General features: G+C 53.9%; 1 protein-coding gene across 2 annotated transcripts in view; it reads right to left on the bottom strand.

The window, feature by feature from the left end:
* Positions 1 to 8,320: 8,320 nt before the first annotated feature.
* Positions 8,321 to 22,524, bottom strand: part of UNC5B (unc-5 netrin receptor B) — a 90,224-nt gene continuing 76,020 nt past the window's right edge. Inside the window, exons 7-17 of one of the 2 annotated variants that reach the window (XM_016918506.4) lie at positions 22,324 to 22,488; positions 22,066 to 22,098; positions 19,949 to 20,143; positions 19,237 to 19,626; positions 18,504 to 18,591; positions 17,485 to 17,653; positions 17,125 to 17,358; positions 15,091 to 15,240; positions 14,310 to 14,474; positions 13,107 to 13,288; positions 8,321 to 12,078 (exon numbers count right to left, since the gene is read on the bottom strand). In XM_016918506.4, coding sequence (XP_016773995.4) covers positions 11,913 to 12,078; positions 13,107 to 13,288; positions 14,310 to 14,474; positions 15,091 to 15,240; positions 17,125 to 17,358; positions 17,485 to 17,653; positions 18,504 to 18,591; positions 19,237 to 19,626; positions 19,949 to 20,143; positions 22,066 to 22,098; positions 22,324 to 22,488 — 1,937 coding nt within the window. In that variant the 3' untranslated portion in view covers positions 8,321 to 11,912. The remainder of the gene's footprint in view (positions 12,079 to 13,106; positions 13,289 to 14,309; positions 14,475 to 15,090; positions 15,241 to 17,124; positions 17,359 to 17,484; positions 17,654 to 18,503; positions 18,592 to 19,236; positions 19,627 to 19,948; positions 20,144 to 22,065; positions 22,099 to 22,323; positions 22,489 to 22,524) is intronic. The other variant, XM_016918507.4, reaches the window with a different exon arrangement.

Below are 22,524 nucleotides of genomic sequence, written 5' to 3'. Positions count from 1 at the left end.
CGTGGTGGCTGCTTTCATATTGTCCCACTGGACCTGTGGCCACACAGCATGGGATCCGATCCTGCTGCAGTGCCCAAAGGGCAGGAGTTCCAGGAGGCTGGTGGGTGACCTCTCTTTCACCCAAAGGTTGACCAGCTGTCTGGACCCTAGACTCTTTCTCCACCTTGTCCCCAGCCCCATATACATATGGTCTCAGATCAGCCAGATTTTGGGTGGAAGTAATGCTCTTGTCTGGGGCTCTGGACTCTGTGTGTCTAGGACTTGGTTCAGGTATGTGTGAGGATTTCATGTCTCAAGTGAGGTGGGTAGGAGGACTCATTCTCTGTCCTCATGGGAGTCTGAACCTGCCAGTTCTTAGACTTTAGAGTCAATCAGGGGTCTAGACTTCCAGGGTCAACCAGATATCCGGTGGGGGTGAGATTCAAGTCTAGGGCTCTAGTCTCTGTGTGGTAAGGATTTATTCTTCATGTGAAAGTGGACTTAGCGTCTGTGACAACAAGGATCTTCTGTCCAGTGTCAGGCTTGGGATATAGTCCCTGTTGTCAAAGATCTGGAATCTCTCTCTCTCTTTCTCTGGTCAGGTGGGGAGAACTGGGTCCTGAGTACACTAGGTGTCTGGACTCAGGGAATAAAAAGATGACCAGAATCAGGGCTCACTCAGATGTATGTATGTGTAGTTTCTATTATCTGTTATTTTTCTTGGTCCTGTCTATTGGGATGTCCAGTAATTTTTTACTGAACGTTAGACATTGTAAATGAAAACTTAGAGGCGTGCTGATCTTCCCACAAGGAGAATTACCTTTAGCTTCTGGTAGGGATTGGAGTGGGGATTAAGAACGGCTGGATTTCAGTCTTTTTAAGGCCTGATCTGCTTCCTGTTTGCTCTTATCCTAGGCTGTGGCCATTCTGAGACCCCAGGCCAAGGGCTGGGTTGTTGGCCAGGGCTCCCCCTTCACTCCCAGCGTTGCGCCCTGTAGTGGTGGGTCTGTCAAAAGCTCTGCTTGGCTTCTCAGCCCCTTAGCTGCTGCTTTCAGTTTGGCACTCACTGGTTAGAAATCAACAAGTGGCTTGGGCAGAGGGGCTGGGGTGGGGGAAGAAGGACAGAATATCAAATTTCTCTGAGCTTCCCTTCTCTCTAAGATACTGGTTTCTCAGTTCCCCTATCTGTTTTGGTAGTGCTGAAGTGATCTTCCCCTGACTTCCCCAGCTATCCTCATTCATAACCTGGCTTTATTTTTTGTGTATCTTTACATATCACGTTTTTAAATTGTCTGTCTTCCTTCCACCAACATGAGAACTGTAAACGTTTGTTTAGTGGAAGCAGGATTGTGTTGAGCTGAGATTGAACCTGGCTAATCATCTATGCTAGCCCAGATGCTCTGGAGTTCTGGTTCCAACCCAGGTGGGCCAGGTACTAATTGTCCTGTGCTTTTCCATCTGTGAGGCCAAGAGGAGGGTCCCTGTCCTGACTATCTCCAGTGGTGTGGCAGTGGGATTAATTCTGGTAATCAAGGAGAGCATTGGTATGAAGGTGCTTGGGGAATGCCACAAAGGTACGTCAATGTCAGGGGCAGTACAGATTGTGGAGGAAGGGCTGCAGCTGGCTTGTGTTTCCCATTGTGTGGGGCTGTAGTGGGAGCACTGGACTGGGAGTCAGTGCTCTAGCCACGTGGCTCACTGGCCTTCTCCTAGCTACATAAAAAGAGAAAATGTGGGGCACATGGTGCTTTGTAATCTCAGGTGTCTGCAAATGCAAGGAGCATATTCCTCCCTCTTATCTTCATCTAATGGGAGAGAGGTAATAGTGATCATCCAGTGACACACCTGCAACTGCTATTGATCCCGATGATGACAAAATGGAAAGAGATTCATACTGATTACTCTCTTAATATTTACACATATTACTTCATTTAGTCCTTACAGGAAGTCTATAAGGAAGGGCTTGTCATCCTCATTGCTGGAAAATCTGAGGTTCCAGGAGTTTAGGCAATTGGCTCAAGGTCACATGGAGAGCAGATGGTAGAGTCTGGCCATAAACCAAGGTCAGGCTGACCCCAAAGCTTGTTCCCTTAAACCTGCAGCTGAGCTGGAACTATGGATAATGTTAGCTTCATAATTACCCTGTGGGAATTGAGGAAAGGGAGGCAAGCCACCAGAACCCAGAGGGAGCACCAATGGGCACATGGATGCTGAGCCCAGCCACGCGAGAGACTGGGAGCACTTAGGAGGAGGAGAAGAGGCAGTGTGGGCCAAGAAAGCTGTTTTCAAATATTTGAAAAGGTGGCATGGAGTGGAAGGCTTAGGCTTAACTCCCATTGATTCCTGTGGGTAAAATCAGCCCCTACGGTGAAAATAAGTAGTCATTTATTAAAATGCCAGCTATTATTACAATTAAGAAGTAGAGAGTTCCTCATCTCTGGAAGTATTCAAGGAGAAACTGGGGAAGCCCTTGTCTGAGTCACTGTGGAGGGAATTCTGGAATCAGATGAGGATGGATTAGATAGCAGCCAAGGACCCCCACCTCTGCCAACCTAGAAGCCTATGAAAGAGACCCCAATGAACCCCTGCAGTCCTTGGCCATAGCCTCTGCCCGGTGTACCCCCTTTGGGTAATTGCAGTATTTACTGAGGTGGGTGCTGGGCCTCTGTCCCTAGGTACCTGGTAGCAGGAGAACTGCTGCAACCTGAGGGCCTGGTAGCCAAGCCCTGCCCTGAGTTTCATCAGGCATAGAAGAGGCTCGTGGGGAGAGGACCAGCCTCACCCACCATCCCACAGAGGAATGCAGGAGGGAGGTAGCTGGTGTGGGCATCATGGTCCCCTGATGCAACCCAGGGAAAGCAACACCTGGGCAGGGGCGCCTGGTGGTCTCTAGAGAGGGCCAGGGGCTCAGGACTGTGTCCCAGCTAGCAAACCCCTGAAGCTAAGCCTGACCCTCCGCTGCTTCAAAACCTTCCCATAGCTTCCCATTGCCCAGCAGATCACAAACTGGATGGATCTTGTTTGGCCTGCAGTTTACAAACAATTTGAGCCAACAGTTACAAATAGTATGATTTCACATACGTTTCTGAATCCTGGTTTCTGGTTTCTAAAAGCAGGAGGTTGGAGCAGTCCTGGGCACTCACAGATTTGAGTAGTGAGGGCCTACCCCTTCCAGTGCACTCTGTGGTCACCATTTGGCTGTAGTCCCCACTTCTCCCTATCGCTTCCCTATAGCACTGCAGCCGAATGTGAGAGGCCACTGAACAGGACATCTATCCTCTATTTCACTCAAGTAGAGACCCGTGCTGCTAAGAGAAGTGAGAAATGAATGATATGCTGAGACAGCCTGATGTTTCAAGAAACAGCTGAGCAGGCACATTTCTCTGTGAAGTGAATTGCTGGTTTGGCGGCTTCTCTCATTCACATGACTGAGCGGCCTGGACACATTCGTGTTTTTGACCCTTGGTCTGTGGACAAACTCCTGAGGACCAGCTTCTGTGAGCGGACCCCAATGCCCAGAAGCACATCTATGTGAACCTAGAGCAGGTGACCAATAGGGAGCCACACCCCTCTGTCCTTCCCAGACCCCAGGCTGCTCCTGTCCTCTCTCCCCATGCTGGGGTTCTCCACACTGCACCCAGGATAATGCTGTTGCCTGCATCCCTGCCCCAATCTCCACTTGCATACACATCACCATCTCTCGAGGTGGGGCAGCTAGAGGGACCCCTTCCCATCTTCCTGCTCCCACACACTCTGCTGGTACCGTCTCAGGGTGTGTGGTACCAGCTATGTGAATTCAGTTTGTATTCTACTGTGAGCTGCTTGGGGGCTGAGTCCAGGCCTGATGTATCCCCTTCCCCCAGTGCTAGGCCCATCTGGGGATTAGGGCTGTATTGATTGAATTTCTAGGTATTGAGGACCCTCATGTTGAGGAAGCCTTTTAGGTTGAGAAACTAGGCTGTGCAGATTCGAGCCACCCCCAGTGGGCCTGGATGCCCAGCCCCTCCTGATTGCAGGAAAGCAGGAACTCACTTGTGCCCCTCCCCACATTCCCCAACTCCTGGGTTGGGGTCACTGAGAGGACATCAACTTACATTCATATAAACAGGCGCGAGTAGGGCCTGTGACCATCTGAGCACCTCCGGCAGACAGCAGCCTTCATGTCTAGCCTGCTAAAGGGACATCAGCATCTTTTCTTAGTAAGAAGGGGTTTTTATTTTTTTTAGAGAGAGGGTCTCAGTCTGTCACCCAGGCAGGAGTGCAGTGACCCCCTTATAGCTCACTGTAGCCTTCAACTCCTGGACTCAAGGGATCTTCTTGCCTCAGCTTCCCAAATAGCTGGGATTACAGGTGTGTGACACCTGGCAATTTTTTTAAACTTTTTTTTGTAGAGATGGAGTCTCACTGTGTTGTCCAGGCTGGTCTCCAACTACTGGCCTCAAGCAATCCTCCTGCCTTGGCTTCTCAAAGTGCTGTGATTACAGGTGTAAGCCACCATACCCAGCCAAGAAGTTTCATGAAAGAAAGCTATTGTAAACTTTTGCCTACAAGTGTCTCCCACAAAATGCATACCTGAGAAGCTATGTCTCAGGGAAACCAACCCCAGTGTTGGAAAATACCGTCTCTTCCAGAAAGGCTTTCTGGACCCCCAGGCTTGGTCAGGAGCCGCTCCGAGTTTCCAAAGCCCCTCACCCTGTTGATGTGTCTCCTCTTTTGATTGTAGGCTCCCAAGGGCATTGTGTGTGACTTTTGTCCTTTACCCCGGAGGTGACCAATGCAATTGGCTGAATGGGTTGTTGAACTGGAGCACGGTTGTCCCCAACACTATTTGTGTTTTGAAAAATCAGGACTTGGGCCAGGCACGGTGGCTCACGCCTGTAATCCCAGCACTTTGAGAGGCTGAGACGGGTGGATCATGAGGTCAGGAGTTCGAGACCAGCCTCGCCAACATGGTGAAACCGTGTCTCATTTAAATACAAAAATTAGCTGGGCATGGTGGCGGGCACCTGTAATCCCAGTTACTCGGGAGGCTGAGGCAGGAAAATTGTTTGAACCTGGGAGGCGGAGGTTGCAGTGAACCCAGATCGTGCCACTGCACTCCAGCCTGGAGGACAGGGCGAGAATCCATCTCAAAAAAAAGGAAAAAAAAAGAAAAGAAAAATCAGGACTTGGGAAGTCCTCATCTCCAGGTCCGCCTGTCCCTGGAATGTTCTATGCAGGCCAGGGGTTATGGCAGAATTAGCGTCTTGTTGGCCGGGTGTGGTGGCTCACACCTGTAATCCCAGCACTTTGGGAAGCCGAGGCCAGTGGATCACCTGAGGTCAGGAGTTCGAGACCAGCCTGACCAACATGGTGAAACCCAGTATCTACTAAAAATACAAAAATTAACTGGGCGTGGTGGTGGGCACTTGTAATCCCAGCTACTCAGGAGGTGGAGGCAGGAGAATCACTTGAACCCAGGAGGTGGAGGTTACAGTGAGCCGAGATCGTGGCACTGCACTCCAGCCCGGGTGACAGAGCAAGACTCCGTCTCAAAAAAAAAAAAAAAAAAAGAAAAAGAAATTAAAAGAAGAAAAGAAACAGTGTCTTGTTGATAACAAACAGTCACTGGATTCTCCAGGGCCCAGTTCTAAGGAGGCTGGGGTCTTAGTGTGAGATGCCTGTGCTGGTGCAGGAGACAGAAGCGTTTTGATGGCAGCTTTTCCTATCAAATGATGAAGGAGGGAGACATCGCTGTTGAGGGAGGGGAGACAGGCAGCCCCAGCCTTCAGTGGCCTGCACTGGGGCTCTCAGAGAGCTTTAGTTAAAGGTGACGATGGAGTTCCAGGATGGCCTGGTTGAGCCTTAGCAACAAAATGAGACTGTCTTAGTAACAGCAAGCAAGGGAAAAGCCAGGGACCTCCACATGTCCTTAGGGAGCCTGCTAGCCAGTGGGAGGGATGGCATCGACAAAATGAATTTCCGAGCAGTTATTGGAAAAATAAAACTGTTTCATGTTTATACCTCAAGGGTTTGAGGCTCCTGGATCAAATCCATTATATTTAAATATTTACATGTACAAATACGTGTATGTATATGCACAGATCTTCCTAGGAGGCTACAGAAGAAATGTAGCAATTGCCTCTATGGGAGTGGGGTGGGGACTAGGGACAGGGGTGGAGAGGAAAATGAAGTAGAGACAGAGGAAGGAGGGAAATCTACTTTTCACCGATTCTGTTGTACCTCTTGTTTTTTTTTTTTTTTAAACTATAGGCATGTGTCATTTTCAATTAAAATGGACAAAGGTTTTGAAAATTTGCTGGGCAGTACTGTGTCTGACCTCAAGCTGTCAGCTGGAGTTGGAGTGGATTTCCTCTTCTTAGGGTCCCTAGTGGAGAAGGGGGTATACTTTTATGAGTGACAGGCCTGCAGTGTGCTGGCTGTGCCAGGCTGGCCAGTTGGGAGGGTCTTGTGCCACTGGCTCTGACCCCTCACTGGGCACCCGCACAGCCCCAGGCTGCAACCAGCCCCTTTGCTGCCTTCTCCTGGTTGTCCCTCAACCATCCCCTGGGCTTGGCACAGAAAGTAGGGTTCAAGGGCTGTAGCTGTCACACTCCTGCCTAGAGCCAGGACCCCCCACCCCACACCCTGCCAATTACAGAATTACACCAGCCAGAGGGCTCTCACAGGGTAGCAGATCTATGCCCCACATTTCACAGATGGAGAAACTGAGGCTCAGGGAAGGATAGTGACTCCACAGCATCAGGGCTGGGACCCAGGACCCCTACCTTCAGGACCAGAGCTCTTTGCACCCCACCTGCTGCCCAACCTGATTTTAGTTGAGATTCCAAGGGACAGTGGCAGGTAGAGAATGAAGTTTAAATGGGTCGCCTTGACTCCTGGGGGACCCCAGACTGTCTGCCTGCTTGTAGGGGCTACTTGCATGAAATAGCTGCCCCACACCTGGCTCTGCCCACCCCTTAGCTGGGCTGCTGCCCGCCTCCTGTATCCCTCCCTTCACCCCCCATCCTCATGAAGCTGTCCCTTTCCTCTTCTTCTCCCTTATAAATCCTTACCCCCAAATCATCTCTGCTAGGAAGGTCATGCTGAATGTGACCGCTCCAGGTCTTCTGGGTCCCCAGGGAAAGATGATGATCTGAGCCTGGGGGTCTGCATGCAGGTGGGTGCCATTGTGCCCTACCTGCCCCACCTCCTCCGCCAGAGGACAGACATGGGTTTTCTCTTGTCTCGGTAACTTTCAGTCTCAGACCCAGCCCACAGGTGCTCCCCATTCCCAGGAGGACAGCTAGGTGATACAGCCACATAGAACCCAGAGCCACAGGTCCCAGAAAGTCAGGGCTGGCAGGGCCTATAGGCACCACATAGTCAGGCTGTGAAAACAAGTTCCAAGGCCAAATCTATCCGGGATGTCTGTGTTAATATGAGGAGACCAGCTGCTTCCTGCAGGGCTTTTCAGAGCCTTTAACATGCTGATTGGGCAACATGACTGTCCAAGATGGGGCCAGAGGGTGCTCTCACCCCAAACTTAAGACACCACAGAATCTACTCATGGAGCAGGCAATCCATGCTGGGAAATTCTCAGGCCAGACTCAACTCATACAGGGAAAGACTTGAGGTCCACAGGGCGGAGGGGACCAGCTGAAATGGGACCCTTGCCAGTCTTCTTACAGCACGTCTGTGCACATGAGAACAAGGCACCCTCTCCTCAATAGCAAGGTACTGCTTTTATGAGCACAAGACCCTTTACTGCCATCTGCTGGAAACAGCTCAGCAAATACACAAATCTATAACATACATGGGAATGGAGCCACCCTCCCCTTTAGATATGGTACTCTTGCCCAGTGCATTACCTGCCCAACCATGCCTGGCAGCCTGGGGCGGAGTCATATGATCCCAACCTGCCCATCACTCCCTTTCAGCCTGCACAGTAGTCATATATCCTAGGTGAGGTTTCTGAACTGACCTCACAGCCTCAGCACCCTTGGGGATACCCCCTTCTGAACTCCTCAGAGACGGACAGGGATGCTGGGGCTTCATCTCTGTGTCATCCCTCTCAACCATTACCTAGCCCCTGGCAGACTCACATGACGAACTCCTGAACAGATCCGGATGCACAAGGACCGGGATCCAGATGGACCACAGGCTCCTCCTTGCTTTGTGACTCTAGGGAAGTCGTTACCCCTCTCTGAACCAGTTTTCCCTTCTATAAAATGAGGCAGTTGGGCTTGCCCATCTCCTGGGGGTCAGATAGCTCTGAACTGACAGTGACACCTCCACCTTCCATGGAATTTTGAGAAGAGCAACGGAGTCATTCCCAATTACCAACAGGAAGACAGCCAAATGCAACCCGGATTTTATTAGACTAGGAAATATAATTTATTTCATAAAAATTAATTTTGTTACAATAGGAATGCTAAAGGTTATTTATAGGTTGTAGTTTACAGAATAAACAGAGGTGGGATTGGGGGCCATCCCTGGGGCCCTGCACCCCCCTCTCCCGGGCATATAACCATGTCCACAGACCTGGCAGGGGTCCAGCCCTTTGCCCCACCAAGAGCTCCCTGCACCAAAGCTCCTGGTCACCTCCCCTAAGGGACCCGGCTCAGCTGCCTAGGAGCTGGGGAATAGGGACCAGAGTGCCCTGGAGGGTCCAGGAGATGAGAAGGATCCCCTGCACCCTCAGGAGAACCCCTACCCCTGAGCTCTGGAGCCGGGGGCACTGTGAGAGAAGGCAGAGGGAGAGGCACGTAGAAGATACATTGACTGACCCTGTGGGCTCAGGGAGGGCAGAAGACAGGCACACCAAACTCTAGACGTCCAAACCTGGGACGCAGAGGAGCACACACACACGCTCGCTCAGGTGGGGACACGTGCACATGCTCTCCGAGGGGCATCCTGATGTGCCCACAGAGAAAAGCATAGGCACGCACACGCGCACGCACACACGCACCCCAGAGAGGAGAGAGAGAGAAATACCTGCGTAAGGGCCCTGCAACCCCCAAGGGTACCTGAGCTGCTTCCCACCAGGTACATGCCCTCGGGGGCTACCTCTTGGGTCTGAATTGGAGGAGAAACCACCCATCCCACCCCGGAGGCAGGCAGCCTCCACAGACGGATGGAGTCGGCAAAGCCTTTCTGGGCATTTCTCATAGAGCTGATGGTTTGAACCCTCCCAGGAGGCTCCAGCCAATGGGTCTGTGCTCTAGGACATGGTGCACATTTCTGGAAGTCAGACTGGAAATGGCACCTGGGTGGCTGGCTGCACCTCATCCGTCAAGCTCCTGTCCTGGGGGCAGAGCAAGCAGCTTCTGAGGGTGGGGCGGGGAGGACAGAAAAGAACAGGGAGGAGGGGCACGGCAGATCACAAGGTCCCCTACAGAAGCCTAGAACAGTGTGTCTGAACCCAAAGAGCCTCAGACCGCAGACTTCTAGGTATGAAAAGGACACTGAAGCCCAGAGAAGGCAGTGATATGCCTGAAGTCGCACAGCAGTTTAATGGCAGATTTGCAAGTTGATTCTTGGTCTCTGGACTGCCAGGCTACATGTGGGCACATTAGAGCCTGCGAGGGGAATGGCACCCCCTGTCACGGCACGTGTGGTCTAGCCTGGTCAGACTGCCCTCAAAGCCACGTGACCGAGGCCCACACGTGTTCATGGGCTAACAGTGACCCGTGAGGCCGAGCCCATGGGATGGGCACTTTGGCAGGGAAGGCTCACTGCCTTTGTCTGAGGCAGCATCCACATGGAGGCACCAGGGTCGAGAGCCTTAGTCTCAGCCTCCGGGCCCAGCCAGATCCTAGCCCCTGATGCAGGCCTGGCCCCTCAGCAGCCCTGGTAGAAGGAATCTTCTCTCAAATCTCCAGGCAAGTCCTCCTTTGCCCACAGCCAGGCCGCACCCCAGCGGGGCTGGTGGGTGGTAAGAAGCCCCACGAGCTACTGAGTCCATGGCAGGGAAGCCAGGCTGGGGACGCTGGCTGGAACTGCGGCCCTAAAACCTGCCCTCCTCTCAGGATATCAGACTTTCAAAGGCCAGGATGTGCTGAGACGGGTCCCAGTGGCTGCTCGGAGACCTGCTGGGGCATGCCCTAGGGTCACTGCCTGGAGGTGTTGGGGAAGCGGGCACCTGCCTTGCCTGGAGTGCCAAGAGGGAGAGGCCTTTGAAGAGGCCTCTGTGCTGGCTGCAAGATCCTTGTCTGAGCCACTGCCAGGCAGCTGCACAGGGCAGGGACTCATCCCGTGCCATGCAGGGCCCCTGGAACAGGTTGGGTGGGGGTGGTATGTGCTGTCCCCTCAACCCTGGCAACCCTGCCCACTGGGAAAGGTTATTTCAGATCTCTCAGACCGTAGCGGGGTGGGTGAGATGAGGGTTATAGGAGGTGCCTGTGGAGATCAGAGCTGGGAAACCAGCTTCTCAGCCTCCTTCTCCACTCCTGGGCATATGAAGCACAGCCAGGCCACCTGCCTCCAAGGCTCCCACGTTGCAGAGCTGACTGACACCGGGAAGCTCAGGCTTCTGCAGCTAGAGAGGACTTCTCAGCCATCACTCTGCTTTACAGAAGGAGAAACCAAGGTTGGGGAAGGGCAGATTCTGGATTCCTGGCCATCAAGAGAGCACCACGCTGCTCTAAAGGCTGCTGGGCTGAGGAGGGGATGAGGGTGTCAGGGCTGGCCCCACCCTAAGGTAAAGCTATCCAGCCGCCAGGAGAGAGATGCCCGTGGAGGACTCCCCTCCCCTACTTCATCTCTCTGAGTCCCACTTCTGGGCCACATCCCTTTCTAGGAGCCACCAGACCAAAACCAGACTGGAACATTCTCCCTGGCTCACAACTGGCCTGAGCAGTCCTCCTCTTTCATCCCAACTTTCTTAATCCAGATTCCCAGGAGTCCAGATGTATCTCCCTGGGGCTGTGGGAGGGAGGGCCCACCCACTCCAGCCCTCAGCACTCCTTGGCTTTATGGATTCAGCATCTGCTTAAGATTTTAGAGGAAAATCTAACCAGCTAAATCTAGACAGTGAAAACCCTGTCTGACCTACTCCCTGCACAACTGGGGAAACTGAGGCCTTGTCAGAATTTAGTCCAAGATGGATTCGTTAGCAGCAAAGTACTCTCAGTTCAGTCTCTCTCTCCTCAATGCACACGCGTACATGTACACACACACACACACACACCCCCCCCGAGGCACATTCACTCCTGGCCAGAAGTGTGAGCGTGCCCATTCTCATCCACACTCAAGAAAAGAGTTTTCTATTTTTTTTGTGTTGTTTTTCATTTTCTTTTTTTTTTCTTAAAAAGGACTTATCCAAATAATCTGGATAATAAATCGTTTGCGTTTCCTAAGAAACTGGGTTTTTCTTTTCCCTTGTGGTTTTGGTGTTTTTCTTCTTCTTTGAGCCTTACTAGCGGTCTGAAGCTTTCTTTCTTTCCTTTGCCTTTTTGCTTTTGGACAGGAGAAAGCAGTTTGTCTGAATTGTACTTGACTCTTCAAAGAGGAAAAGGGCGTGGAAGCAGAAGGGGGCTTAGGGAGAAAGGAGAAATCAATAACGGAGGAAGAAAACGAAGAACGGAACTAAAACCCATGGAACCCAGAAGTTGCCGGGCTGAGGGTGGGGGGGTGGAGGGAGGGCCTCCTGCCTGCCCGCCCCCAACCAACTGCCTCCAGAGGCTTCAGCCCCATCTTGGTTCCTGCACAGAGATCTCAGGCCAAGAGAGAGAGAGCGGGGGTGGAGAAGGAACTCTGGGCCCTCTAACAACAGAGTACATGGATTTTCTAAGGCTGGTCATGGTCTGGGGGTTGGGGAAGAGGAGGAGGAGAGGCAACTCTGGCTGTGAACTGGGAGGAAGCAGAGGCCAAACATCCCCATCAGGAGGCTGCCCCAGGCCTCCCTGCACCTGCCTCCTGCCAGTCCCTGCCAGCCCGCTGTCCCAGGAGGCTCAGCAGTCCCCGTCGGTGGCCACAGCCACCAGCATCTCACTCTTGCCCATCTCCTCCAAGGCACTCGCCAGGCTGTTGAGGTCCCCATCGTCCTGCTGCAGAGCTTCCCAGAGGTCCAGGATCACACCCGTGGGGCTCGCTTTGGTGGCAAAGTAATTCAGGTACCTGGCAGAGGGAAGGAGTGCACTGAGGTTCCCAAGCACTTAGCCCCTCCCCGGAGCCTGGAGGTGAAGGGGCACAAGGGGAAGTGGGAAGGCTGTGAGCTTTGGTGTCCCACTGTCCTGGGTCTGAATTGCAGCTACTGTGCTGCAGTCTGTGTGGCTCTCGGCAATTCAGAACCTATGGCTCAGAATCTCAGTCTCCTTGTCTCTAAAATGGGAATAATGCCAGTTACCGCTCAGCAAGATCCAAGATCATATAAAGTAAGGGTCTAGCGTTGTCTCTAGCATGTAACCATCTTGTTCATCATCATCATTATTATCATTGAAAGACACTGGCCCCAAGAGAGAATGACCACGTCTAGCATGTGGTCATTCCTCCCACCCGTGTTCCCTCCTGCTCCCATGAACTCCCCTGATAGGAGGAATAAAGCCTTAGCCATCTTTGTAAGTCCTATTCATTTCTAGTAAAATGTCTTATCTAAAGCATATTTTATTTATTTTTTTTTGAGACTCAATGCAGGTTTATTACACATCTTTCAATAAGTATAATATTTATTATCATTGGCCTTATATTTATCCAGCACTTATCCAGCATTTGAGGTTCTCCAAAGGAGTTTTGACACCAAAGTGTATCTTGGTCAGTCAGCAAGCATCTCGCAGCACATTCTCTGTCCTAGATACCAGGTGCTGACAATGATGGCACCAAGCTGATGCCCTGGCTTTGAGTCTCCTGCTGTTCGGTGAGATGGGCAGGTGGAGCATTATCCCCACACAATGGGAAAAGAGCAGGGTCTGAGAGTCTGCCTGGCTCAAGGACCAGTGCTCTGAGCATGATGCTCCTCAAGGGAGCAGTATTCTTGAACTTTGCATATCCAGTCCTGAGTTGCTGATTTGCCACAAATGGTGGCAAAGGGCAGCTGGTCTGGGAGATGGTCTTGGCTGTCAGGCTGCCTGCCCTGCCTGCCCTGCCTGCCCCTGTGAGACCTTGAGGACGAAGGCAGATGGGGATGGGCTGTGGTCTGGGATACTCACCGGTCCATAGAGAGCTTCTGTGCTAACATCCGCCAGTCATTGCCCCGTGAGTTGGGGGCATCTAGGCTGTTGCATATCTTCTGGCGGATGGACAGTGGGATCTTGAAGGCATAAGGTCCCAGCTGGGTGGTGACAGTGCTGCCAGGGGCAGAGCAGAGAGTGTCCAGGGAGCCAGCAGGTGTCTGCAAGGGTGGGGGCCAAGAGTGAGAGGGGCACAGTGCTGGGCATCTGCCCTCCAGCCTCCCTCCCCTTGAACTGTGAGCTCATTGAGCCTTGAGTCACTCCCACCTCCTCTGGACAGACTCCCACTGTTCAGGCAGGGGCTTCTCCCTTGAAGGGTCGGTTCCCAAGGGCAAGGCCTGCATGGCCACCCTTCAGGCCTCAGGGGGTGCACCATGCTTACCTAAGGCCCCAGGCAAATGCAGATGCAGCCTCATGGTTAGGAAGCCCCAGGGAGCCCCAGCCACAGTCTAATCCACATGCACCCACTTGTACAGGTGGAAAGTGAAGTCTAGAAAAGGGGAGTGGCTTGCTCATGGCCACATGCCAAGTTAGTGGCAGACCTGGGTCCAGACCTGTATCCAGTGCTCTTTACAATGCCCCAAGAGGAGGATCTAGTGTTGTCACCCTGGGTGGCCTGGGTTTTTAAATCCGGATTTTTAACGGTTGAGAACCACAGGCCTGGTCCTTGCATCAACCTGGGTTCGAATCCAGTCTTGCCACTGGTGTACTGTGTGCAAATCCTTGCCCTTCCTAAAACCTACTTTCTCACCTCCCAGGTGGGGATCATATCTGTCATGCATCTCCCGGTGCTTGTGAAGATTTAGTGAGATCATGTAAGTTTTTTGGTATATGCCAAGCATGTGAATGGCACTCAATCAATAAATGACACTTGTTAGAAAAACATGACCAGATACCCGCTCAGACTTGGGAGGTGAGAGGGAACTACAGGGGTCTGTGTGCTGCAGCCCAGCCCCAAACCCTAGAGGTATCCTCTGGCCCTCACCTCCACCAGCGTGGTGTGCAGCTGGAATATCTGGCCGCCCTTCCCTCACCTCTGCCACAGTGGTGTGCAGCCAGAATATCTGGCCACTCTTCCCTCACCTCCACCAGAGTGGTGTGCAGCTGGAATATCTGGCCGCCCTTCCCTCACCTCCACCAGAGTGGTGTGCAGCTGGAATATCTGGCCCCGACTTCCCTCACCTCTGCCAGAGTGGTATGCAGCTGGAATATCTGGCCCTCCCCTTCCACTTGCCGCACGCAGATCTTGCAGGTGAGCTCTGTGGAGGCCAAGCTGTGCCTCTCCAGGGTGAAAGTGCAGTGGAGGGCCTTCTGGCTGCCACTCCAAATGTGACAGAAGGGGATCTCCTGCAGGAGGAGGGGGTCAGGACCAGGCAGGCAAGGCCAGCCTGCCCTGTCCTCATAGAAATGGAGGCTCAGGGAGGGTTGGGAGCTTTGGGGGGCAGTTCAGGCCTCTCCACCCAGATGGGGAGGGGTCAAGTGCCCTAAGCTAGCCAGCTGAGTTGGTGTCAGGCCCTCAGTTCCAGAAGGGAGCTGAGGGTGGGTAGGTGGGGGAGGGAAAGGCACAGGTGTGTGTGTGTCAGGGGCTAGGGGGCCTTGTGGTCTCAGGTGCTGCTGGGTGGGCAGCGGGCTGTGGCTGTCAGAGATGAGATGGACAGTCTGCCAGGAGGGCATGCCCTGAAGGGTGAGGAGCCTCTGTGAGGATGAAGGGCATAGGCGTCTGTGCGTGTGAGGGTGTGACAGGGCAGAAGTGTGCATGTGGCTGCCCATTGCCTGAATTTGGGGACGTGCCTGGGGATGGCTGAGAGCCTAGAGACTGGGGTGGGAGGAGACAGAGACAGTGAGAGATCCAGGGAGAGGTAAGGCCACAGGACAGAGCTAGGAGGCAGGGCCCGGGAGGGAGCTGGGCTTCCCGGGCAGCCCTTAAGTGGTGCCCCTCCCCATCCATCAGCCCAGCCCTCACCTGGTATTTGGCCAGCAGCTTGCTCCTCCAATGGGCATGGGGGAGGTCATGGAGGGAGAGGCGCAGGTTGTGGTAACTGTCCTTGAACATTAGCGGTTTCGGCTCCTCCACCAAGTATCCGCCCAGAGTCCGCTCCAGCTCCAGCACCTCCTGTGGGCCAGGGGCATGGGGAAGGGGAACCCATCACACCTGGCCAATGGGCCTCTTCTGTGGCACTGTGTGGGGCAGGGGGCAGGGGCCCATCTGAGTGCATGGCTGGGCATTTGCAAGAGCTCACAGAGGGCTTATGGTGTGAGAAGATGAATGGATGACGGATGGATAGACAGACAGTGGGAAAGATGACTAGATGAATGAATCTATAGATGACCGTATGGCTAGAGGGACTAATAAATGGACAGATGGATGGATAAACGGATTGATGGCTAGAAAGACAGACAGATGAATATACAGATGGATATACAAGGATGGGTGTATGAATAGAAAGATGGAAGAAAAGATAAATGAATGGATAGACGAGCAATGACTGGGTAAACAGATGGGCTGCTGACTGAATGGGTATATGGTCAGATGAACAGAAAGACAGATGGATGGATGAACAGATGGACAGATGGATGGATAATGGGCGGAGGGTTGAATAAACAAAGAATGCCATCAGGCCCAAACCTGGTAACTTCTCTCTTGATTTCTATACCACTCTCTGGCCAAAGCTGGCCATTAGCCAACGCCCCAGGACCAAGAGATCCAGCTGCAGGAGCACTTCCCAGGCACCTTGCACCCATCACAGGGCCACTGGCATCTCAAGCCAAGGTCCTCCCAGCAGGGGACACTCCTTCTCCCATGGGCCTTTCACCTATGTTGTCTGCAGTGTGGGCTTTGGGACAAGTCCCATGAGCCTGGGAGATGAAGGAGCTGGACGGGGCCAGGGAGCAGGAACAGAAAGTGCATGGAGCCATGGGAAAGGACCATGAGGCTCTGAGGAGGGCAGATGGGAGGAGGGAGGGGAAGGGGCTCACACACGGCCAAGTGTCTGTATGCTTCCAGGGTTACATCAGGATGAGCCTGAGCTCCTGAGAATGGGAGGAGAACTTGGGGGAATGCACAAGGGCTCTGAGGCTGGCAGGGGACAGTGGTGCTAACACAGGGCTCCATACCTGCCATCATCAGGCTCTAGGTGCTAAAAGACCCTTCCCTCCCCTTCCCTCCCTCCTGTCCCAACCACCCCTCATCTGCATGACCCTTCCTTCACTTGGGGCACCGCTCTCCATCCTTCTGCATATGCTAGGAGCCTGGCTGTCAGCCTTAACTTCCCTCTCCCACTGCCCATCCCATCAGTCACCGGTTCTGTCCATTTGACTGAGCACACGCAGCATCCAGCCCCGCCTCTCCTGGCTGCTGCCACTCCCTGTGGCCCAGGGTCCAGCCCCAGCTTCCCAACAGGCCTCTCCACCTCTCATCTACCCACCCAAGTATAGCCACAGGGGCTTTCTAAAGAGCACCTGTGAACAGGTGTCTACCAGGTCCATTCCCCTTCCTGCCGGATGGATTCCAAATTCCTTGGCAAGGGGCCCTGAGGCTTCTGGGAAGCTGAGCCCTGCCCATCTCGCCCGCCCTCACATTCACACATTCCCTATGCCTTTTAGTTGGTCATGCTGAAACGCTTATGAAACGCAGTCATTTCTGTCGGTCTGGAATGCCCTTCACTCCTTTCTGCTGAAACTCCTACATGTCAGCCTTCTCAGAGTCCCTCCCCACCAGCCCAAGCCCCTCCCAGTCTGATGCTCCCTCAGTCCTGGGGCAGACCCCATCAGAGCCTTCAGGGATCCCTGGTCTGCCTCCCACCTCTAACCTGGATCTTGGTGAGGCAGGCCCTGTGCCCAAGGCTGTTTCAGTGTGTGAGGGCCGCAAGCGGGACCTAATAAGGCTGGTGGCGGGGAGGGGTTCCTGGGAGGGCCCATGAGCCTGGGGTGGGGGATTCTGGCAGGGATCATGCAGCTGGCCGGCCAGGGCTGTGTGGGCACCTGCAGCTGGCCCTACCTTCAGTGCTACAGGCGTGTCCTCCAGGCAGTAGACCCGGAGGCTGTACTCCAGGGAGGTGCAGAGGGCAGGGGCGAAGACGGCCAGCTGGAGCCGCTTGACTGCTGAGCGGGAATAGGACTCGCCCGTGAACACGTAGGTGCCCAGCTGGTCCAGCAGGATGTGACAGGCCCTGGGCTCCAGCTGGCAGTAGCAGGGTGTGTTCAGGGTCTCCTCATCCAGGGTCACCACCTCCTGTAGGGGACAGCAACGGTGGGGTAGTGGTCACAGTTATTCAGGCTGGGCCAGAGGAAAAGGGCTTTCTTTTGCCTCCCTGGGCAGGTTGGGAGAGCTGGGCCAGCCTTCACCGTGGCTCCTCACCTCCCAGTGGCTCTGGTGGGCCTGGGTCTTGAGCTGAAAGATCCAGTCACGGGCACTGACTTCGGCACAGTGGGGCATGGTGAGGATGACGGGGTGGCACAGCAGGAGGCCTGTGGGTCCACAGGTCACTGAGGGGCTCAATACTGTCTGGGTCCCTTCTGAAAGCGGGCTGGAGGAGGACACAGGGTAGGACAGAGGCAGTGAAGAGCTCGGCAAAGGTGCAGGCTCCTGCTGGGCTCCCAAGTCTGCCCAGGGCCCGGGAGGTGGAGGGCAGCTCTTTGCCACTCAGGGCTCTGCATTCCCAGAGGTCATGGGGGCAAAGGAGGCAAAGAAAATGGCATGAACCTTGAGGTTGTTTCCAGATTTTTGCTATTCCACTGCAACATTATCATAGCTCAAAATTCCTGGCTTAAATTTTCCAAGGTTGTGTAATCTTGGAAGGTTTTCAATAGGTCACGCTAAAGTGCCCTCCAGGGAGCTGGTTCCAATCTATACTCCCGGCCACGTGCCACAGAAGGCCATGTTCCCACCCCCTTTCCAGCAAGAGGGTATTATCATTTGGGAAAAGGTCCTTGCAAATTCCTTAATAATAATAATTTAAAAATCCCAGTATACCTTGTGGTGGTTTTCATTAGTTTTCTCTGCAAATTAGACTAAACATTTTCTCATAACCTACTGGCCAGTGTGTTTGTGTGAGACAGTGTGTGTGAATCACGTGTTCATATCCTTTGCCCATTTTCACAGTGAGATGTTTACTTTTTCTTATTGATCTACAAAATCTCTTTACATAGTAAGGATATTCAGCCCTTTGTCACACTTGTAGCCAGCTTGTCAACTGCCTTTGAGTTTTACAATTTACGGTGTTGGTTCTGCAAGTTTTAAATACGGACACAGTAAGATTAATACTTTCCTTGGAGGACTGTTTGGTCTTGGCATCAGGCTTAGAAGGGGAGCCACGTGTGGGCAGGCAGCAAGGGATGGGAGGAAGAAAAAGGAGCAGCGGCTGGGGCTCTACTCACAGGGTACTTTCTGCCTTGTTGATGAGTAGATACATCTCGTAGAACTTGCCCTGGGGAATGGCTCCATTGGGCACCAGCAAGCTGACCCCTAGGGGGAGAGGGAAGTCAGCAGGGAGTCCAGGAGCTTAGGAGAACAAGTGTTTGGGAAGTTGGCCCCAGCTTGGGGCTGGGAGAGAAAGATATCTCCTGAGCTCCAGGTAGTCCCCAGCCAGGGGTGGGAGACAGGGTCTGGGGACTGGATGCAAGCAGAGGCCAGGCCACTGACCAGTGCTGGCTTGTCTAGGAAGACAGGGGTCTCTGACATTGCTATGGTGTCTGGAGGTCCAAGTGCCAGCTCTACTCCTAGCTTAGTATATGATGCTGGGAAGCTGTTAATTGCTGGCTTTGCAAACTAAAACAGGCGCCCCTGTCCCTCTGCTGCTAGTTCCAGAACAGTGCTTTGTAGGTCTGCTGAACTACGTAGGAATATTCTCTCTCACACAACAGAGACACTGAAGCTTAGAAGGTGGCTGGCCCAAGGTTCCTCTGCCCTAGTGAGGGCATAGGCAGGCTTGAAGCCTAGCTTTTCTAGTCAGACCTCTCTATTTTATACTCACTTCCTGCCTTCAGGCCTCCCTTTCCCCATCTGTGAGATGGGATTAGGGCAGCCCTATCTTCTGCTGGATGGGTGTTGGGGCAGTCCACAGAGGAGGTGCTAAGGCCAGGCTGACGCACAAGCAGGGCAGGGGCTCACCTGTGCCGGGGATGCTGAGCCTCCCACCCAGGCAGCCAAAGGTGCCGCTGACGCTGCTCCCTGGGTCTCGGGGCAGGCCCAAGAGCTGCTGGGAACCGAGGCTGGCGCTGCGCAGGTGCAGGAAGTGGGTGTCCCGGGCGAAATCACTAGGGTATGTGCCAGGCGGCAAGACTCCCAGCAGGTCAGCCCCATCTGCCAGGCCTGGCCCAGAGCCCGTAGTGCTGGAGCTGTAGACCTTGACCTTAAGGCTGGGTAAGGGGTCCAGCAGAGGAGAGTTGGTCATGGGGATTTTGTCGGTGGAGTCCTGCAGGGCATACACGGGTCCGCGGTAGATGCCGGCGCTGGCTGTCAGGTCAGGAGGCACAGAGGGGTGTAGGAGCTGCGGGTTGCCTGCAGGAGTAGGGGCTATAGTCAGACCCAGCTGTGCCTCAGCTCACTGGCCCAGCTCCCACTGCAAAATCCCACCCAAATGTCCAGCTGTGAAAGGCCCAATTGCTGCCAGCTGCAGGAAGCTTTGGGAATCCCGCAGCCTGGGTCACTCCCTTCCTTCTCTGTAGTTCTCTAATCCATACCCATCCACATAGTTATCTCTAGAGCAAACTCTGGAAAAACCCTGGGAGGGAGTCAGGAGCCTGGCTCTGGTCTGGGTACCACCAGAGCCCTCTGGGTATACTGCCTCTGCCAACCACCCCAGACATCCTCGGGTTCTTACTGGGCCTTGCCGTCTTAAAGTTGACGGGGTGGAAACCACCAGTCAGGGCAGCAGATGAGTCAGTGATGTCTGTGTCGAAGTCACGGCAGTTGCGGCGGTACACCACCACCCCCACCGCCATGAGGATTGCCACGACCACGAAGACGGCCACCACGAGCCCCGCATACAGCGCCGCATCCCCTGAGGCCTCCAGCACTGTGGGGACAGGAGGACCACATAAGGGGCAGCACAGAGACCAGGCCCTGGGGCAATCAGGGAGGCCCTGGGTCCCTGGAAAGGGCAGGGCCCAGGGCCAACCGGCCCGGTGCTGAGTTCCAGTCTGAGCCCTGCCTACACAGGCTGGCAACCTCGGGCTAGCCTTGAACCTCTCTATCGGTAAAATGGGCTCGAAGTCCCTGCCTTACTGCCCTCCTAGTTGTGGCATGAGAAACAAAAGAACAAACATGTTCATGCCATGTGTTAACTCATTGCTTGCTGCTGATGAGACAGGGTCTGTGGCTCAGAGTCACTGGGGCTACATAATTTGCCCTGTGAGTGCTGGGGCTGAAACCTCTGAGTCTGTAGCAATTTCCATAGGACCAAAGGTCCTGGCTCTGTTATCTTTGTATGTAGATAAGGTCTTCTGGCTCTGTTATCTTTGTAAGTAGCTGTTCTGAACTCTTGTTCCATTCCATGCTCTGAGGGTGGGAAGTGGAGGGACGGGGAGCTGAAGAAGTGGAATGAGATGCACAACAATGCGGTGGAGAAGAGGTGAGCATGTGGGAAGAAGGATGGGCCCAGGGAGGCAACCCATGGCTACACTTTCCTCCCCCAGGCAAACATGGCCAGGCGGGAAGCCTCAAGGTCAAAGTGGCAGGGTCTGAAGTAGGGCTGTCTGGTGGAGCTTTCTACAGTGGTGGAAAATCCTATGGCTGCACTGTCCCGTATGCAGCCACTAGTCACATATGGCTCCTGAACAACTCAAATGTGGCCAGTACCACTGAGGAACTGAATTTAAAAATTTATTTAATTTTAATTAAGCTAAGTATAAGTTTGAACGGCTTTCACACTGGGCAGTTCAGGGAGAGCAAAAATGGCGGCCAAGATGGCTGCTCTTCCCCTTGCTTCCTTTGGGAGCTCCAGGAAGCACCTGTCCACGCGCTTCCTCCCTGGGGGGCCCTCAGAGAAGTAGCCCTGCTTCCTCTGCCTGGAGTCCTCCACACCCTGCACTTGGCGTCAGCCTGAGGCTTTCAGCAAGGCAGGGCATGGCTCCCAGCCCCGGATGTCTGCCCACTTCCGACTTCTGTCCCCCTGTATCTCTCCTCAGCAGCCTTCACTCTTGGCCTCCCCAGAGGACCCCTCAGGGCTGGGCTCCTGGTTCAGCAGAGAAATGGTTCCCCCAGCTTGGCTCTGCCTCCTAATGCCCTCACTGACACTGGGGCCACTTGCCTGGTGACTTACACTCAAATCATCCCCAGCCCGACCCCCAGTGAGCTCGGCCGAGGGCCTCACTGATTTTATGATTCCAGAACTAACTGGAAATTGTGGTTTAATTACCATGGGCCAATCTGCTCAAGTGGCTTTGCTGCTTTGATATGATTGCAGTGGTGGCGCAGCCTCTGAGGCTGGAAGGTGAGCCCTCCAGAGCTGACGCAGGGCAGCGGGCATCAGAGACAATTTGGGAGGCTTGGCCCAGCTGCTGGGGCGGAGAGGTACAGCAAGGGGCATGAGGGGGGACTGGAGTGGTGATGTCCCGGCCTTGGCCCAGAGAGGAGGGCCAAGGGCATATGGTTAAGAACAACAGCTTTGGCTATAAAAATATTTGGGTTCAAATCTTGGCTCTACTATTTCTTGCCTGTGTCTCTGGCCAAGTCCCTTCCTCTGTGACTCAGTTTCCCCTCTTATGAGAGGAGGCTCAGTAGGGTGCCCTAGGGCCTTTCTTTTCTGTCAGCCAAGGGTTTGCCTGTCTGCCGGTGATGGAGATGCAGACACATGCAGTGTCAGGTTTAGATGATCCCGTCGGGGGTGGGTAGGCACCTTCAGCTCTCCCTGCCCTGCACCCTGATCCCGGGAAAAGCCAGCCAAAGAGAACCAGGGATCCCCCAGAGGAAAGAGGACAGCCATGAAATGGGACTTACGGTGGCTGTTGGGGTCGCTTAGAGTTTTCTTATCTGTCAAGGGAAATAAAGGGAAAGACAATGACATAGGTGACAGGGAAAGGGTGGCAGAGAAGGCAATGGGAAGGATGAGATGAGATGATGGATGTGGTGGGGGGACAGAGGCCCTGAGGACTGCCGTGCTGCAGGCTGGGCACTGAGGCATGGGGCTGGGTTTGGGGGACCCTTACATGGCTCCAGAGTCCCCACCCCCAGGGCCCCACCTTCCCTGTGACTCACTTTGCATGCACAGCCCATCTGTGCAGTTCTTAGAGTCGAGCAGCGTCCCGCTGCAGTCACGGCCTCCGTTCTGGGGTGGGGGCGCCATGCACTCGCGGCTACGCCAGTGGGCACACTCAGTGCTGCAGGCTGACCACTTGCTCCACTCCGTCCACGCCCCATCGACTGTAAGAGCATGGCATACAGGAGCATGTGCACGCA

This window comes from Pan troglodytes, chromosome 8 (genome assembly GCF_028858775.2).
Source record: "Pan troglodytes isolate AG18354 chromosome 8, NHGRI_mPanTro3-v2.0_pri, whole genome shotgun sequence".
Classification (NCBI taxonomy): Eukaryota; Metazoa; Chordata; class Mammalia; order Primates; family Hominidae; genus Pan; species Pan troglodytes.
The sequence above is the reverse complement of the archived record's forward strand: the minus strand, read 5'-3'. Positions and strand labels throughout refer to the sequence as shown.